Genomic DNA, 18,849 nt, shown 5'->3' with positions numbered 1-18,849 from the left:
GAAATAAAAAAAACAAATATAAGTTCATTTAGATGAATCATTTGGTTAGACAAACAAACAATCTCATAAAATCTGGATGAAACATATAAATGGATCAATGGATCAGCTAGATGAAAATGACTCAGCTAGATGAAAATGACTGATGGTGAAATGAACCGCCCCATAGCGAGAATATGTTCTGATGATATATGTGGTTAATGAGTGTAGCCAGCCATCGTTTTTCAAAAATGTATTTGGCGGAAAGAAAAACTAATAACTCTGAGCCATTCCACATTTCTAGTGTTAAATGCTTTAAAACACTATATTGTATAATTAAACTTGTGAATAATTTTTAAGATGGTTACGCTTGTGAAAAAGGTAAGCAAAATCTTAAAGGGAAGGATTTGAGAAGAGATGCGAAACACAACAAATTACTGACAAAACTAATGATAAAGGTTTTCAGATTCGGCGCAGAGTAGGTGTTTTGACAAAACTGAATCACAAAATCCATGCAAAAATCACTGCTAAAAAAAAATTACTATCAAGCAAAAAAAGCTTATTCTCCTCACTTCGACCTCTTCGCCGGAACCCCCTACAAGAAACAAACAACCGAATGCAAAAGAGCTTAGCGTGCTACCACATCATCAATAACAGTTTGGCCCATTATGATCGCTACTTACTCACTATGCGGTTTGGGCATGCGGTGCGGCGGCAGGTACATCTCCTCCAGGACCCTTGGCAAGTCGTTCCTCTCTACGAGCATGTTTCCTTTCACGGCTAGCCTTGTTCTTGGCCCTCTTAGCCTCGAACTGATCAGACAAAGTCTTCTCTCTAGCCTTCTCAGCCTTGGATTTGTGGATGCTCTCCATCAGAACACGCTTGTTCTTGAAAACGTTACCCTTGACTTTCATGTACATGTCGTGGTACATGTGCTTGTCAATCTTCTTGGACTCACGGTACTTCTTGAGAAGACGCCTGAGAACTCTCATCCTCCTCATCCACAGTACCTTTGTTGGCAACCTCGCCTCCCTGGTACCCTTCCTCTTACCTTAAAAAGCCATTACACAACAGCCCGTAACATAAATAATCTGTCGTGTTTTACAAAGAGGTGTTGGTCCAAAATGTTACGTACCGTAACCAGAGTGACGTCCCTTCATCTTGGCAATCTTCATGCGGCGAGCTCTGGAACGCGAGTGGATCTTTGTTGGCTTCCTGATGATGAATCCATCGTTCACAAGCTTCCTGATGTTTTGACCTAGAGATTACATAACAACAACACAGAATCTCAAATCAGAAACTATTATAATAAATAATCAAACGAAGAATATATATATCCTATTGCATGTTTGAATCTGTAACAATCAGAAACCACAGCTCAAAAATTCTCGAGGAAGAACATACAAAATCTGATGAATCCTATCTAAAATTCATCAGATTGATGTTAACGTCAATATCATTAACCGAATCAAGCTACAAAAACACATAGGATCATTCCCTTCCACCCATCGTCATCAAACATTGCGCTACGACAGATTTGAATACTTAAAAAGTACAAACCCTAGCTCAGAAAATTAAGGAAGAACATAATGAATCCGAGCTCAGATTCATCAGATGGAATTCAATACCATTAAACGAATAAAAGCTACAAACATATATAACCATCCATTTCTTCTACAACAAGCTTTCGATCGCAGATATGAACATAGTGAATCCGAGCTCAAATTCATCAGATTGAATTTAATACCATTAAACGAATCAAGCTACCATCCTTAATCAACAAGCTTCAATCAGCAGATACGATGGGGGAAAAAAAAACTAAATCGACATAACGAAGGAGAAAGAAGAAGGACATACGCGAATTGGCCATGGAGATGTCACTGGTTTCGTTAGGATCGAGCCAGACTTTCCCCTTTCCGCACTTCATCACAGAGGCTGCGAGCCGCTTCTGGGGTTTCAGCGACACCATTTTTGCTTCTCCCTTCTGGACACTGGTAAACCCGGAAGAAAATGCTAAACCCGGAAGAAAATGCCTTTATATATGATGACGTTCTCTAGGGCTACACCCTTCCGCAGAAACAAAAGATTATTAATCACAATTGGGCCTTTTAAAGCCCATTATAGGCCATTATTGCACACGTGTGTTGTCTCATCCCATTATCCTCGCTTTTAAATAATACACACTCGAGCTTATGCTTTGTGCAACGCATAATATTTTCGATAATTCGATTTTTCTTTTAAAATTTAACTAGATTTTGATCCGCCGAAAGCGCGGATATTATTTTTCACTTTTATGAAATATATAATTTGTTTGTAATTATTAAATATATTTATCTTAGTAAAATTTTCTTTATAATAAATTCGACACAGAGTATCTCTCGTAAACTATATGTTTCTCTGGCTTTGTTTTGATCTCTCTCCAATCAACAGATTTATTTAGTTTATTGTTATAAAATAAATGATTTTAGAACGCAACTGTACAATACTTTTACATTGATATTTTGTTTAAACAATGTGACATATTTTTATATTAACTAAATATAGAAATACATGAACAGATTTAACAGAACTCAAACATATCCGAAATGAACCCGAATGGATACCTAAACGCTCAGCCCTAGTCATAATTCGAACTAAAATTTAGAAATATATGAATGGGGCTGAAATCTTTAACCCCGAGAACCCGAAACCCAAACAGATCTAAAACGAACCGGAATAGATACTTGAACGCCCAGCCCTAGTCATTATTATGTATCTATATATGTCATCATATAATTAATTGTATTGGTACGTCATATAACTAATAGTATTTTATATGTATCATCTTATAAATAATCACATTCATTCTTTGATTAATAAATATAAAATTTAATCAAATATATATATATAAACCACAATTTAAGTTGGTATATGAAATTAATTTTTTTGTTGTATTTTTCTTATATTTATCGAAAATATTTTTTAATAATGTTTATTGGAAAATATTTTAGTAAATATAAATTTTTGAATATATGGGTATTTTAAATCAATTTTTGATATAAATGAACTATAAATTATTATTTTGATTTGAAATATGTATATAAAAATTAAATTTTATTTTATGATTATTTTAGACAAAACAATGTTTTTAGGTAATTAGATTAGTCCATTTTGTATATTTTAAAACTGATATAATTTTATCCATGTTTCAAAATGTTAATGTTTGCATTAGTTTTCAATGAATTATTATTAATTTAAGAATTTTTTATTTGAAAATTGAACTCTTGAAATTTTTATATTTGACTAAACTAAATAAGGTAATAATACTGTTTTTAAAAAATATTTTATATAATATACTATTTATATTTCAGTTTGTGTTTTTATTTTCACCATAAAGAATTGTAAATAAAAAGAATTGTAAATATAGTAACAGAATTGTAAACAAAAATAAATATAGAAGGAATGTTGTTTAATTTATTGTAAAAACAATGGCTAAATGTTTAAATAAAAAGAAGTATTAAATATATTATTCATGTTTCTAAACAATTCTCATTTGTTATTAATTTATTAAAAATACAATGGCTAAATGTATAAATAAAAGAAAGTACACATCTCTATTATCCATGTTTCCAAACATATCTCATTTATTTTACTATCCATGTTTTCAAACATATTTCATTTATTCTACTATCATTGTTTCCAAACATCTCCAATGTGAACTTCTAACTTTAATAATATAGATATTTTATATAATAACCAATTCGGATAACTGAGAATTTGTTGATGAATACAAGTAAATTTGAACAAAAGCATATGAAATCAAATGTTACAATACTAGTTTCGCTACTTTAATCTCTTTGGCTTAGTCCATTAGACCGTTCAAAATCTTCAGATATTGGTTATCTTTCTCAACCTTCAAAATATATATCCACGAAAAGGTGAAATTTGCCTTATTTCCTCGATTGTTGAGACTTTCCATGAAGTTATCGGAGTAGTTAGTTTCCGATGAACTTTTCGAACTTGTAATCTTCATCGACCTTGAAGTTCGGGACAAACAAGAAAAGAGAAGACGAAATCACTCCTACCAAACTTCCGAGAACCCAAGAATCACATCCACTGTCAAAATCAGAAATTCAAAAAGCCAGACTTGACATCACCCCACACTCTCCTAAGCAAGTTCTTCTACCTGCATAGAATATCCAAGCTACACTACCAAAACAAAGCTAAGTGACCAACCTTCAGCACTAGAATCATCCAAACTCATTATAAACTGATAAGATTTACAACCCAGAATCGTAACTCTTTGTATCTTGATTTCAAAACTCAATTTCAAGTTCTTAAAAAAGTATATAAACTTTTGGTTATATATTTTGCAAAGATATATATAGTTTTGAACGGATATTGTAAACCGAAACTAAAATAAATAAATAAATAATAAACCATAAACCATAAACCATAAATATGTTGGATGATCCTCACCAACAAATAATTACTTTTATACTATGAATAAACATAAAATCAAAATAGTTGAGTCAATTAATTTGACTAAGACAATAACGTAAATAACCAATCAGAGGGTATACATATATGTTATATAGAAGATATATAAAAAATATAAAATAACATATGAAACCTATCAAGATTGGTATAAACATTTGACATAACTACATATTTATTTTTTTAAGAGGAAACAGATTGACTGATTAAAGCAATGACGTAAACCGGTATAAATTTATCCAATAAAATTATTGTAATGTGTTGATAATTTAACTGGTATTAACATTTTGAAAACAAATTTATAACATATATTGGTATAATAAACAGTTGTTAATGAACCAAAATCATGACAATAAACAATTGGATTTATCCAAAAATTTATGGTTTAACCAATGGTTTAGGGTTTAGTATATATGAGTTAGAGTTTAGTGTTTTGATGACTATGTCAAAAAAAAAAAATTTTTAGAAAGTTCAAAGATTTAAAATGTATCCAAGGTTCAGGGTTTACCAGAGATTTAGGATTTATGATTTAGAGTTTATGGTTTCGTGTTTTGGTGATCGTATTTTTTTCAAAAAAATATTTTTTTGAAGCAACTACTATTTTTCAAAAAAAATATAACATAATTTGACAATATTTTATTTCTTGTTTTAAAAGATATTAAAAAACAAATTTTTATTGGTTGATGAATCTACCGTTTCACATTATGAGTGAATCCAAGAGTTACTCTAAAAAAGGGATCCAACTGTAGCAATCTTATACAACAACTTTGTACAATATATTTTTAAAGAAATACTCTATTTTAATAAAATAGATTTCTTTTGGTCAAGCTTCACACCAAAAAGTATCCAATTGTTTTTTATTTTTTCACTCTATTACATATTATGAAAAATAATAACAACTTTACCACCAACAGTTCCATTTTCTTTATGAATATTTACGTCTACCGATGGTACATCACATTTTCTTAAATTTTAAATTGAACCTTATGATATCTAAGCATTACTCAATTGATAAATACTAGTACTTCCATAATGACTAAAAGGTTTTACATATATTTAGTGTGAAAATCTGCTGTCCGGTGGTTTGATTGAGTATTTACTAATGCTTCTACACTATAAAATATGGTCGAATCAAAATAACTAATTATACAGATTAATGAAAAAAATGTATAATAGATTTTCAGTATGGTGCGAATAAAACCATGTCAAATGTAGATTTAAATGGTGACTCGAATAGCATAGTCCAACATGAATCTTCATAAATCATATATAATTATCGGTTGTAAAGTTATTTATATAATATTTTTTACTGTTTGTAATAGTATATATAAAAATCCATATTAAAAACAAACGATGATTTATACTATCTTATTACATAGAGGGAGATCCATGATTTTGTCTAACGTAAATATTTTCCAATATAATTTGAACATTTAACATTTAGATCTCTATATCAGGTGATTTAAGAATTTTAAACGTTATACTAAGTCTGGTTGGTACATTTTTTGTTATTTTTTAGGTATTTTAGGTTGGATATAGAGTGAGCAAGACGATTTGAAATTATGGAGCCAATTCCTACAAACCCAATTAAAAAGTGATAAGAACAACCAAAAAAAACTAATATTTACATTTTTGAAGCTCATTACAAACGTGAGTTGGCCTTGTTTCTCGTAACACAAATGTCTCTGAACCCATAATAAGAACATGGCATGCTCTTCAAGCCTAAACCAGGACTGTAACCCTAAAGATAGACTAGAGACCAACAAAGACCAACAACCAAAATCTTCAAAATAGAACGACCCAAAAAATTTAGTCAAAAAAGAACGATCCAAAAATACCTACTTTAAGCTCTTTAAATAACCATTTTCAGTTTGATCCTTTGTAATAATTACGACAAGAGAGCAAAAGAAGAAACATAACCTAACAAAAAAAAAAGATGAAAATGGTCGGAAGAATCTTTCTCCTTTTCCTCTCCATCGTCGTCACGGTGGTCATTGCCGGAAAAGCTCCACCACCAACATTCACCGAGACAGGCAAAGCTTTAGCCGAGAAACTATGCGAGAAATCCGAGGACAAAGCGTTTTGCGTTGCGAGCCTAACCTCACGTCACGAGTCAGAAACCGCAACTGCGCCTAAACTCGGTGTGATCGCGTTAAGCGTCGCGTCTACAAACGCTTCGGACACGTCTTTCTACATCAAGTCGAAACTGAAACAGAGGAACCTTGAGCCGGCGTTGGAAGACACGCTTGATGACTGCTCCAAGAACTACTTAGACGCAGTCGCACAACTCGATGATTCTCTCGCCGCTTTGCTTGCGAATGCGTATATTGATGTTGATATTTGGCTTAATACGGCAATTACCGATGGAGAAGCTTGTGAAGATGCTTTGAACGAACGTGCTGGTAATGATGCTGAGCTTGCTCGTAGGAACACCAACTTCTTGAAACTTTGCAAGGACGCTCTTCTCATCAACACTATTTTAACTCCATAAGCTTAATGTTGTGGTTACTTCATTTATATTTATGTATTTGTTATAATATCTAAAAAAGGGTTTGGTTGATTTATGGGTGTAAATGAAACGATATGTGATATACTTGTTTTGGAAATTTTTTGAATGAGCATATTGGAGTATATATATATAATTATATGGGTTAACTATATATATTTGCCCGCAAAAACTACTAATCATATATCCATTAAACTATGTCCTCATGCTAATTTATGTGGATTACAGCAGGCAATAGGACAAAAATCTTTCATTGTCTACGCCGATAATTTCTTTGGAATCAAAGAGAGAATTGTAGAGTTTACTCCTGTCGGGAGGATGCCAAAAGTGAAAAGGATTGGATAGCTGTAACTAAGCCATTGCCCAAAAATAGCCACTCAACCACAAAAAAAAACTCTTTTGTAAACCCATCAAATCTTAGGATTTTATTATTGGGTTGAGTTAGTAAAACTAGGTGAATCTCCGCTGAAGACACAAGAGCCACTAGAAGAGATGCACCATCTGGGGAACAACGATAAGTTAACACATTTTCGAGTGTTTCTGTAGAAATATGATCACCTATGTCCGGTTGGGATTGCATAGATCTCTGAAAATAAGATACTGCTTCTTGCTTTATGGCTGAGGAATCCGTAAGAGCTTCACCAAATTCAGTGTAGGGTAAATTGATGTTATTTCGAGCAATCTGTTCGGCATGCATTATGGTAAAAACGCTTATTCTGGTCCCCAAGATAAACCACGAATTATGGACCCTATTGAAATAAATTGCTTTTATAGATAAGTGATGCCACCGGGTAGAAGCAGCAGCCTCATCCTGAAACATAGAGGAACATGGATCAGCTAATTCCTTACTTTGGCACTCACATAAATCCTCAACTGCTTTCTTTATCCGCTAATAAAGGTTGCCATAGCAATCACAGTTCAGACCTCAAAGATCAAATTTTAATGCCTTTAGTTTCTGATGGAATCTGTGGACTGTTGTTCTTGTATGGAAAAGTAGTTCAGACTTTGTCCATTTCCGAGCAACCAGTGGCAAAAATCATTCATTTCCAATCAAGAAATTGAAAAACTTAAAAAGCTTACGAGTTGTAACATGATTCCCAGTAAGAGAAACCAGACAATGAGCATGATCTGAAACTCTTCCTACTTCAAACTTGGCATAAGACTGAGGGTAAAGTGTTACCAGATTACATTTACTAATGCACGATCCAACTTTTTTCTATAGGATCCAAATCTCTCTTGTTCCACCGAGTAAAAACTGGTCCAATAGACATATTTAAAACTTTTTTCTATAGGATCCAAATCTCTATTGTTCCACCGAGTAAAAACTGGTCCAATAGACATATTTAAAAGATTGCAACCATCCACAAGATCCTGAAAATGTCTCATCCCCAGTTTATCACCCAAATAGTCTAGACACCTCGAACTATCTGCTGATGAGTGACATTATAATCTTTCAACAAAATCCAGGGTAACTATATGCAACTTTAGTAAAATATCTTCTCAAAAATCTACCTTCAAAAATTTATGAGAAATTTTCTAAGATAGCACTAAATTTTTTTTAGTCATAAATATAGCACATAAAAAAGAAAATGACCAAAATATTTTATTAAAAGGGTTAGTTTACACGTATACCTCTAGGGTTAACTAATCTAAAACTTAATGTTTAAAGTTAAGAGGTGGAGTTTTTGGTTTAGGTTTCAAAGTTTTATAAAATAAAAAAATAAATACTAAAAATTTTAAATAATTTTTTTTTAAAAATAGTTTCAAAAAGCATTCTAGAATTTTAAATATTTTTTTTAAAAAATAGTTTCAAAAAGCATTCTAGAATTTCAAAAAGAAAAATTGAAAAAAGTTTGAAAAAGACAAATTTATAAAAATAAATCAAATTTTAAAACATATAATTCAAAATATATTTTTAATTTTTTAATTTTTCTATTATTTATTTTATTTATTTATTTATTTGTATTATATATATATATAGGGTATAAAAGTCTTTTACTCATTTAAATGAAACATTTTGATCATTTTTTTTGTGTGCTATTTTTGTGACAAAAACATAAAATGTATGTCTAGGAGAATTGCCCAAAATTTATTATTCTACTCCTTCTGTTTTATAAGATAAAATTTTAGAAAAGTTGTTTAATACATTGTATGTTTTAATTAATTTTTCATTAGTTATAACAATAAATTTAAAACTTAAAGCCTAGTTATATTTATTATATTACTAATGGTTTATTGTTATTAATAATGATAATAATAATAAAATATTAAAATAATATATATATATATATATATATATATATATATTATATATATATATATATATTATATATATATATATATATATTATAAGAAAATAACTAAAACAGATAAAGTATACTTCTAATGTGTTTTATCTACATTTCCACACATCTAACAAAAACTAATTAGATATAAATTTCATTCCCTTTCTACTTTTGCAAAAACGAAAAAAATCCCAAATTATATCATATGTTCTATTACGTTGTCATATTCAAAATTTCGTAATTTATTAATATTTATAGTAACTAGTAATTTTAATTACTTTGATGGGTTATGTTTATTAGGCTGAAATTATGACTTATGGTTATTTAAAAAAAGACTAAAGGGGTTTATTAAATCAGTGATTTTAGAGAATTAAATGTTTGAGTAAATCCAAAAATCAATATTTAAGTAAATCTTAAAAAGATTTATCACAAGTTTTATGTTTTCTTGAAGAAATTTCAGATTTTGAAAATACTTTTAAATTTTAAATATTTATGTAAAATAATTTTTTTATTTTTAAATTACTATAATTTGACATTATCTTTAATGAAACATATAAAATATGTAAAAAATTATAAATAAATTTTCAAATATTTTTTTTTTCATTTCAGACAGTTTGATTTTATTTTTAAAACTTTGAAATAAATTTTAATTTAAAAAAAAAATCAAATAGCATCCTATGGAGTGGTATTTCGATTCATTACTTTTCAGTAAAAAATATCATCCAAACCCATGAAATCTCATTTGATAGATATTACTGACAAAACTCATATTTTCCAATAAACTAAATTTAGGAGAATTTATACAAATGACTAATCCAATAATGTTGGATTTCATATATAATTTATAAATTTTAAATAAAATAAGAGGTTATTTAAAAAAAAAAAGATATCCACTCAAATTCTTAATATCGCTTATATATTAATTGAAAAACATTACAACATTTGAGTTATGATACATGTCATCGCTATAATGATTTTCTAAGGGGTTGACTGGTTTTCCCGCTACCACCTGCAAACTCAGCTTTTGCGGTTGGTAGCGGTTGACAGCATTTCAAAACAATCATACAAACTGCTACAAATCGCTTCAAACCGCTCTGAACCTCTTAAAATCAAAAGCTGGTTCCAGCTAGCGTTTGCGGTTGCGAGCGGTTGCGGTTGGATAAAAAAATATTAAACTTTTTTTTCTAAATATTTTAAACTTAAAAATTTAAAATTCAAAATATTATAAATAAAATATATACACATTTTATATAATTAATTCACAAACAATATAGTATTTTTTTATAAAAACTTTAAAGTAGCTATTCATCATAATTTTGAAAAGTTAATATACATACATATATAAAGATATACACATATAAAAAAGAAACAAAATATTCTTTAAAAGTTTTAATATAAATCTTCATAAAATATATTAAACCTATAACTTTCAACTACTTATTTTAAAAATAAACTTAATATTATTATTAATCATATTATATTAACAGTTATTATATTTTATCACAATAGTATTTTTTTATATTTTATAATATTATAATATGTTTATATTGATAACTTATTATTAAACCGCTGCAATGTCTCATAATCAACCAGTCACAAACATCCCGTAAACGCAACAATTTTTAAACGTTACACCAGTCATACAAAACGCCATGTAACACTTGAAACCACAACCACCCGCACCCGCAACTGCAATCGCTACGTTTGAACCAGTCAGGCCCTAAATCCTTAGAAAAACAAATCTGTCCAACTAAATATATAATATATTTTTATTAAATTAATCATAAAATTAATTATTAATATATATAAGATATTATTTTTAAAAATAAAAGATAGAAATTTACCTAATTTTATCAAAGTATATGACACTTAATGATTTTAAATAATAATAATTTATAATAATTTGTACATCCTCTGTTATATTTGTTGATTTTATATTTTTAAAATAAATTAAATAATCATAATTAAACAATTATACATATATGTTAATATCATTTAAATTCAGTTATATATGATATACAATAGATTAAAAAGATTGTTTGGATTCATTTACCCTAAATGATTGTAAATGAATAAAAATGATTGTTTTGATCTAAAATTTTACACTAATTTAATTATATAGGTAATAGTTATTGACCAAATCCTAAAATATTGATTTGGAAAAGTATATTAACAGAAACTTAGTTATAGTTGTTTGACATTTTACCACAAAGGGGGGAAAAAAATATCTGTGTGTTTCTCTTAATAGTTGGTTCTGCGGAGGGCATATGTGTGGTCAGGATTTACCCTAAAGAGTTGATTATCTCTCTCTCCCTCCCCGTCTTCACATCACTGTGCGCTTCTCTCTATTCTATCCTTTCAAAAATCTCCAATTTTTTTCGAAATTTCACTCGCCCTCTTCTCCGTAAAGAGTTGTCAATCGCCGTCGCTTTGGTCTCGGAATCGGGGGAGTCTTCTGAATAACTTTTTTGTTTTCAGATCAAATGGTGAATCGATTCAGTAGGATTGAATAGCAAATGGCTTCTGCTTCTTCCATGTCCGGTGCGTGCGTACTCCCTTTGCTTTCTCTCTGATACACGTCGTTCGAAGAGCAGTGTTTAGGACGATTGCTATCTTCTTATTCTCCAATTGAATACAGCCGCAATCGATTGAATAGCAAATTGAGATTTTCTTTTAGCTTTGCAGTGAGAAAGAATGAGTTTTTCTTTTGTTACGTCTATTTTGTAGGGAAGCTTAGTTTTGTTCTCCTTCTTGCCATCGTGTGGTTCACTTGCTATGGAGTTTCCTAGTGATGTGTGTATGTGTGCTAAGGAGAAAGATAGAATCTACTTTTTGGGTCATTGAAACGTAGGAAAGGTTGATTTAGATCGATTAGGTTGTAGACTAGTATTTCTTTTCAGTAAGTTTTCATGTGCTAACTAAAACACAACCTACCTTTCTCGTTGACCACCACATTTTTTTTATATTAAAATAAAACCTGGAGAGAGATTTTCTTAGCTTTGTTATCCCGTTGCAGAGAGAAACGGAGAAAGAACGAGTCTTTGTTAGTTTCTCCTTCTTGCCATCGTGTACTCACCTGTTTTTCCTAGTGTTGTGTGTGAGGGAGAAAGAGAGAATCCACTTGGGTGGGTCGGCCACTCATAAAACTTAGGAAAGTTGGGACTTAGATAGCGATTAGGTTGTGGGACTAGTGCTTCTTTAAGTAAGTTTTCATGTGCTCTAACTACACACATCCTACCCTTCTTGTGGAGGACCACAGTTTTCTATTTCTGGCTCTAAGGAACCTACATTTTATCTGAAAATTTATTGCCTTGAATCCATGCATCTACTTTTTTCCCCTTTTTATCTGAAATTTATTGTTTTGTGGGGTACATTGCACTGTCTGTTGATTCATTGTGTGAACATCTAACCAAAGGAAACGGGAACGTATTTTTGAAACTAGTTTAGTTCTCGTTCTTGCCATCGTGTACTCACCTGTTATGGAGTTGCTAGTGTTGTTTGTATGTATGCGAGGGAGAGAGAGAGAGAATCCAGTTGAGGGGTATGGGTCACTTAGCAGACGTACGAAAGGTTGATTTAGAACGATTAGGTTGTAGACTAGTGCTATTTTGAGTAAGTTTTCATGTGCCAACTAAACATACCCTACCCTTCTTGTTGACGACCACAGTTTTCTATTACTAGTTAAGGAACCTACTTTTTTATCTAAAATTAATTGCCGTGAATCTATGCATCTACTTTTTACTATTTTTGGGCAATATTTTATTGTTTTGTGGGGCTACATTGCAGTGTCTGTGGAATGTGTGAACGTATGCAATCTAACGAAAGGAGACGGGAATGTAAGAAGTGATTGCAATGCTCTCTCCTGTGCTTCGAAAGCTCCTAGAGCGTTAACTGGGTTTCTAGCTAGCACTGCTCATCCGCCTGTGTGTTCTTTGTATCTACGTGGCAGAAGTGGAAGAAAGAGTAGCGTAAAATCTGTAAGTATCATTTGTTGTTTGTGTTTATGTAGTGGAGTGTTGAGATTATCTTACTTGGCTTTGATGTATTTGCTATCTCATCTTGAGGTTCCTTACGCTCACTATTTTGGCAGAGTTATGAGTATGAAGTAGGTTTCTCTGAGGTTCCCCACTTCGTAAATCTGAGGAAAATCTTGAGTTCTAGATCTTCTCGCGGTGGTCATAAAAGATGTGAACTGTTCTGCTTATCATCTGAATCTTCTGGTGCTTCCGGCGATGTTACTGTCGAAACATTATGGGAGGTAGAAGACCCTATTCTCGTCAATTTAATGGCACTTACCCCACAGTATCTAATCATTTTGATGGGTGGGATATCTCTGTAGGACCTTTTCCCAGCAATATCTTACTTATCCTGTAAAGAATTAGAGTTTGTTCAAAAGGGCCTCAAGGTATGATGATATAAGTTCCGTTATATTTAAAATGCCTCTTTCACCTATATTCTATATCATTTCTCCTTTAACGTGTAAATTATTGGAGTATATTTCAGTTTTCTGGTTTTCGTTTCTTGATTCAATAAGAAAGGTTAATGCAGTTAGCTTTTGAGGCACATGATGGTCAAAAGAGACGTAGTGGGGAACCATTCATTATACATCCAGTTGCAGTTGCTCGTATCCTTGGGGAACTTGTGAGTTGCGTGATACATTATGAATATGGTTCACTTGAGGATAAGTTGGAAAGCTTTGATAAGTTCTTTTGTTCTTGTTTAGGAATTGGATTGGGAGTCTATCGTAGCTGGATTACTTCATGACACGGTCGAGGATACAAATTTTATTACTTTCGAAAAGATAGAAGCAGAGTTTGGTGCAACTGTACGTCACATAGTCGAGGGGGAGACTAAGGTCTGCATATTTGTGTTTACTGTAATATTTTTCCTATCCTCTAACCTTACATAGAAAGAATTATGTGCTTCCTCCGACATGAAGTTCCATCTATTTATAATAGTTTTTTTTCTCTATTAGGTGTCCAAACTGGGAAAGTTGAAGTGTAAAACCGAAAGTGAATCAATACAAGATGTTAAAGCAGATGATTTGCGGCAGATGTTTCTAGCTATGACGGACGAGGTTTCAATCTTTTTATAAGTTTTAGTTGGTGTGCTTGTATTATTCATCAGCAAACCTAACTGTTTCATTCCAGGTTCGCGTCATTATTGTCAAGCTAGCTGACCGGTTGCATAATATGCGAACTCTCTGCCACATGCCTCCCCATAAGCAGGTGATTACTTCAAGTTAGTTGAGATGTGTTGCCCTATGGCTCTCAGCTCTGTGTTTCATTTGTGATAACTAATGATTTTATTTTTTCTAATTTCGCTCAGTCCAGCATTGCAGCCGAGACTTTGCAGGTATTTGCTCCTTTAGCGAAATTGCTTGGGATGTATTCAATAAAGGTATAACCGTTTACTTTCTCGTTTGCTATTATTCTTAATACAACACAATATTATTCCACGAGGGTAGCATTGTTCTCCCATCAGTTGAAATGTATTCTTAGTGTCTATATGAAACCTAATTATCTCAGTTGTTGTTTCCCAATGTTCTAAGTTTTGTGGTGCTAATCTTGCAGTCTGAACTGGAAAACCTGTCTTTCATGTACGTAAGTGCCGAGGATTATGAGAAAGTCACAAGCAGGATCGCTAACCTCTACAAAGAGCATGAGAAAGAACTCACTGAGGTACCTTCAACTTGTTATATGCCCTTAGATTAAATTGCCAAAACGTTGATTATAAAGGGAAATAAATTAGAGAAGGAAGTTCATAACCTGCAAGCTCTAATACTTCTCCAACTGTGAATTCATCTGGTCGTTTATTTAATTCATCCGTATTCACATAGACCTGATATGTATCTTAGGCAAACAGAATTTTGGTGAAAAAGATCGAAGATGATCAGTTTTTGGACCTTGTTACTGTGAATACTGATGTTCGATCTGTCTGCAAGGAAACTTACAGGTGAGTTCGTCAAGTGACTTCTTCATGTTACTTTGTAACATACCTTTTCTTCAGCTTCTGAAGTTTCTTATTTTTACATGCAGCATATACAAAGCTGCACTCAAATCAAAAGGATCAATTGATGATTACAACCAGATTGCTCAGGTTTGTGTTGTACACTCATCTCCAAGTTGTATCAAAGGTCTCAAATACAAAAGTTCCATTTGCCAGCCTAATATGATTGTTAACATTGCTTCCCTAAACTTGTTTATTTTAGCAGTTACGGATTGTTGTAAAGCCAAAACCTTCTGCGGGAGTCGGGCCTCTGTGCAGTCCACAACAGGTGAAACCACAATAAAACAATACATATCTTTTGTTCCAGTTATTTCTAGTGTGTCACTTAACTCTCTCTCTCTCTCTCTCTGTCATCAATGCAGATATGCTATCATGTTCTTGGGCTAGTTCATGAGATCTGGAAACCTATTCCTCGAACTGTATGTATTTGATCTTCTGTTCTTTCAGGATTTATTTTCACTACTTTACATCTGAGCGTATGTCTTTCCTTTTTATGTTACAGATGAAAGATTACATTGCGACACCGAAGCCTAATGGCTACCAGAGCCTCCATACTACTGTGATTCCGTTCTTGTATGAGAGTATGTTTCGGCTGGAGATTCAGGTATTAGATAATATTAATTCATCACAGTTCTTAGGAAACGCCAAATGCGCATACATTTGAGCTTGGTTTTTGTCTTTTAAAACTACATTTCTCTCTGCAGATCAGAACGGAGGAGATGGACTTGATAGCTGAAAGGGGTATAGCTGTTTACTACAATGGCAGGGCTCTTTCTGCTGAATTAGCTGGAAATCCGGTTCCTTTAAGTAAAACGTCAAGGGGGAAGACAGGTTGCCTCAGCAATACAGATTTTGCACTCAGGGTATTTCTTTACCATAATCGCAAATAGAAATGCACAGAAACGTTCTAGAAGTAGGCAATGATATAATATATATTACCTTCACAGTATGATGTTAGTTATGACAGTTTCTTTTTGCAGATCGGGTGGCTAAATGCAATTAGGGAATGGCAAGAGGAGTTTGTGGGTAACATGAGCTCTAGAGAATTTGTGGATACTATTACGCGGGATCTCTTAGGTAGTCGTGTGTTTGTATTCACACCTAAAGGAGAGGTAAAGACTAAGCTCAACTCGGAACATTCATCTTAAACTCTCAAGTCTTTGCTAAGATGCGTTGGTATTCTACTTGCAGATAAAGAACCTTCCTAAAGGGGCCACCGTTGTAGACTACGCTTATCTGATTCACACGGAAATCGGAAACAAGATGGTAGCAGCAAAGGTATATTCCACTTACATGATCTCTTTGAATTCTCTATCTATCATCTTTCAATACGGACAACAACTGGAGAAGGCGTTAAGGATACTCTATTGCTTGAAACTGTAGGTGAATGGTAATCTTGTTTCTCCAACGCACGTTCTTGAGAATGCCGAGGTCGTGGAGATACTCACCTACAACGTGTGTACCTTTTCTCTCGTACATGTGTTTGTCATTTCTTCTTATCTATTGTCCTGCTTAGAGAAATTTTGATTGCCTTTATCATGCTATAATACCTAAATTCTCTGAGCTCTCATGTTTCAGTATTTTTATCACATCACAGGCCCTCTCAAGCAAATCTGCTTTCCAGAGACATAAACAGTGGTTGCAGCATGCCAAAACAAGGAGTGCAAGACACAAGATTATGAGAGTATGATGTTATTTTTGTTTACTTATGTTATGCTAATTGGTTCTCTATTACTAATTGATGCCTCTAACTTCTTGCAGTTCCTAAGGGAACAAGCTGCGCAATGTGCTGCAGAAATAACCCAGGATCGAGTGAATGACTTTGTGGCGGACTCTGACAGTGACGTGGAAGATCTCACAGAAGATTCAAGAAAGAGCCTACAGTGGTGGGAGAAAATTCTCGTTAATGTTAAGCAGTTCCAGTCACAAGACAAAAGCAGAAACGCAACACCCGCTTCTCAAAACGGAAGCGTTTGGGTCCCAAAAGTGAATGGGAAACACAACAAAGCCATCAAGAACTCAAGTTTGGAGAATACAGAGTTTTTCTCACCTGGAGATGGAATTGCCAAGATTTTTCCTGCTAACATCCCTGCTTACAAAGAAGTGTTGCCCGGTTTAGAGAGTTGGCGAGCCAGTAAAATCGACTCGTGGCATCATCTGGAAGGTCACTCCATCGAGTGGTTATGTGTTGTATCCATGGCTCGTAAAGGTACGTTCCTTATTCCCTCTATGGTCATGAATCCAAAACCACACCACTTCTCCTTGTCTCTCTGTTGAGGTCAAATAAAACTTGTTTGTTATATTTTTGTAGGCATAATCGCAGAGGTTACAACAGTCCTTGCAGCTGAAGGCATCACAGTATGTTCTTGCGTGGTGCGTGCTTCAACTGAAAAACCTTACTTCCTTTATAGTTTCTAACAATTCATCTAACAGTGTCATGTTTTTCTTGCAGGCCGAGATTGACAGAGGAAGAGGATTAGCAGTAATGTTGTTTCAAATAGAAGCGAACACTGAAAGTTTGGTAATATATACATGTCCCAATGTTCTAAAACACTTCTTTTAGTTTGGATTAGTTAACCTAACAAGCGTTACTATGTATCTGTAACTCCCAGGTTAGCGTTTGCGCAAAGGTGGATCTGATCTCGGGTGTGTTGGGGTGGTCCAGTGGTTGCAGCTGGCCAAGATCAGCAGATAATGCTCAAGTTCTTGAGTGTTAAAGCCAAAGGAGTCGTGTTCTTGGCCATGAAGTTTTGTCATGTTCTCTGCAAACTTGATAAGAGAAAGGTTCTGGTTGCTCGAAGTAGAGGTAGAGAACTCTGATAATATTCTTGAAACATATCATTTTGTTCTGCAAAGAAAAAACCTTAAAAGAGAGTCAAATTCTTTTAGATGTTTTGTGTTCAATAAATCTAGGTCATTGTATATAGAGGCCAGAGTGGGATGAACATACAAATGTAATATGTAGATACTCCTGTAAAACCTTATACTTGCACATAGAGAAACATGAAGAATGTATTTCCGTAAACGGTTTATAAAGATTTGATATATCAATTAGATATAAATAAAACAAACTGTTAGCTCGTTTTCAGGCGACATTACACGACGAGTCAAACAAACGAGAAGACCCTCAAAAGAACGTCTCACTTTTAATGTTCTTTTTTTTGAAACACCACTTTTAATGTTCATCAAAAGAAAATTGTTACTAGATTCAGAGGTGAAGAAGGACCAGCAGGTAAAGCTTGAAACTCTTTTTCTTCAAGAACATGGTACTTGCTTAATGACATTATTATCACACCTTTGTTCACATCGGTCAGAAATAGCAATAAGCAATTGAAGATTGGTAAAAAAAAGCTTTGTACTTGTTCACCGTCCTTCCTGTTCGAAGCTGTGAAGGGAATAGTGTGGCGAAGAAGTTTTGCTGCACAAAAACCAGGTGAAGTGTTGAAAACTAGTTCTTGTGTTTATATAGGTTAATATCGTTGACAAAGAATATTACTTTCCTGATTAGTTTAGAGTATATGAACATATATGTACATCATACAATATAGTGTCTGTTCAGACGTGATACGGCCTAAAATGGTGACGGGAATAAGATTA

At 32.9% G+C, this 18,849-nt stretch overlaps 3 protein-coding genes across 6 annotated transcripts; 2 read left to right on the top strand and 1 right to left on the bottom strand.

The window, feature by feature from the left end:
- Positions 1-390: 390 nt before the first annotated feature.
- LOC108823692 (60S ribosomal protein L19-3) lies at positions 391-1,992 on the bottom strand. 2 transcript variants are annotated; one of them, XM_056993485.1, is made up of 4 exons: positions 1,834-1,992; positions 1,112-1,234; positions 660-1,027; positions 391-571 (listed from the first exon to the last, which is right to left on the bottom strand). In XM_056993485.1, exons 1-3 carry the CDS (start codon positions 1,943-1,945, stop codon positions 663-665), a joined length of 600 nt encoding a protein of 199 aa, XP_056849465.1. In that variant the 5' UTR covers positions 1,946-1,992; the 3' UTR covers positions 391-571; positions 660-662. The 2 variants fall into 2 exon arrangements, with proteins under 2 accessions (XP_056849465.1, XP_056849466.1); XM_056993486.1 differs by having other exon boundaries at positions 664-1,027.
- Positions 1,993-6,342: 4,350 nt separating this feature from the next.
- Positions 6,343-7,110, top strand: LOC108826585 (putative pectinesterase/pectinesterase inhibitor 26). The gene has a single exon (XM_018599955.2). It carries the CDS (start codon positions 6,389-6,391, stop codon positions 6,941-6,943), a length of 555 nt encoding a protein of 184 aa, XP_018455457.1. The 5' UTR covers positions 6,343-6,388; the 3' UTR covers positions 6,944-7,110.
- Positions 7,111-11,525: 4,415 nt separating this feature from the next.
- LOC108828360 (putative GTP diphosphokinase RSH1, chloroplastic) lies at positions 11,526-18,290 on the top strand. 3 transcript variants are annotated; one of them, XM_018602018.2, is made up of 24 exons: positions 11,526-11,784; positions 13,030-13,220; positions 13,334-13,501; positions 13,583-13,648; positions 13,792-13,884; positions 13,967-14,098; positions 14,219-14,320; positions 14,394-14,471; positions 14,572-14,643; positions 14,817-14,924; positions 15,101-15,198; positions 15,282-15,342; positions 15,458-15,520; positions 15,615-15,671; positions 15,755-15,856; positions 15,957-16,115; positions 16,233-16,364; positions 16,444-16,530; positions 16,636-16,707; positions 16,850-16,936; positions 17,014-17,461; positions 17,564-17,625; positions 17,705-17,773; positions 17,865-18,290. In XM_018602018.2, the coding sequence occupies exons 1-24, from the start codon at positions 11,760-11,762 to the stop codon at positions 17,967-17,969; spliced, it is 2,637 nt and encodes an 878-aa protein (XP_018457520.1). In that variant the 5' UTR covers positions 11,526-11,759; the 3' UTR covers positions 17,970-18,290. The 3 variants fall into 3 exon arrangements, with proteins under 3 accessions (XP_018457520.1, XP_018457519.1, XP_018457521.1); XM_018602017.2 differs by having other exon boundaries at positions 15,455-15,520; XM_018602019.2 differs by lacking the exons at positions 11,526-11,784; positions 13,030-13,220 and having other exon boundaries at positions 13,457-13,501; positions 13,782-13,884; positions 15,455-15,520.
- The last annotated feature ends 559 nt before the right edge of the window (positions 18,291-18,849 follow it).

Source organism: Raphanus sativus, chromosome 9 (assembly GCF_000801105.2).
Source record: "Raphanus sativus cultivar WK10039 chromosome 9, ASM80110v3, whole genome shotgun sequence".
Taxonomy (NCBI): domain Eukaryota; kingdom Viridiplantae; phylum Streptophyta; class Magnoliopsida; order Brassicales; family Brassicaceae; genus Raphanus; species Raphanus sativus.
The sequence above is the reverse complement of the archived record's forward strand: the minus strand, read 5'-3'. Positions and strand labels throughout refer to the sequence as shown.

What these genes read in the sequence shown, in the direction of transcription:
- LOC108823692 (XM_056993485.1), bottom strand. Translation starts at nt 1,945, where the DNA reads ATGGTGTCGCTGAAACCCCAGAAGCGGCTCGCAGCCTCTGTGATGAAG. An exon ending in CATCTCCATGGCCAATTCGC is followed by an intron (nt 1,235 to 1,833) that starts GTATGTCCTTCT and finishes TGTAATCTCTAG; the next exon opens with GTCAAAACATCAGGAAGCTT. An exon ending in GGGACGTCACTCTGGTTACG is followed by an intron (nt 1,028 to 1,111) that starts GTACGTAACATT and finishes TGGCTTTTTAAG; the next exon opens with GTAAGAGGAAGGGTACCAGG.
- LOC108826585 (XM_018599955.2), top strand. Translation starts at nt 6,389, where the DNA reads ATGAAAATGGTCGGAAGAATCTTTCTCCTTTTCCTCTCCATCGTCGTC.
- LOC108828360 (XM_018602017.2), top strand. Translation starts at nt 11,760, where the DNA reads ATGGCTTCTGCTTCTTCCATGTCCG. An exon ending in ACAAGATGGTAGCAGCAAAG is followed by an intron (nt 16,531 to 16,635) that starts GTATATTCCACT and finishes TTGAAACTGTAG; the next exon opens with GTGAATGGTAATCTTGTTTC. An exon ending in TGGAGATACTCACCTACAAC is followed by an intron (nt 16,708 to 16,849) that starts GTGTGTACCTTT and finishes ATCACATCACAG; the next exon opens with GCCCTCTCAAGCAAATCTGC.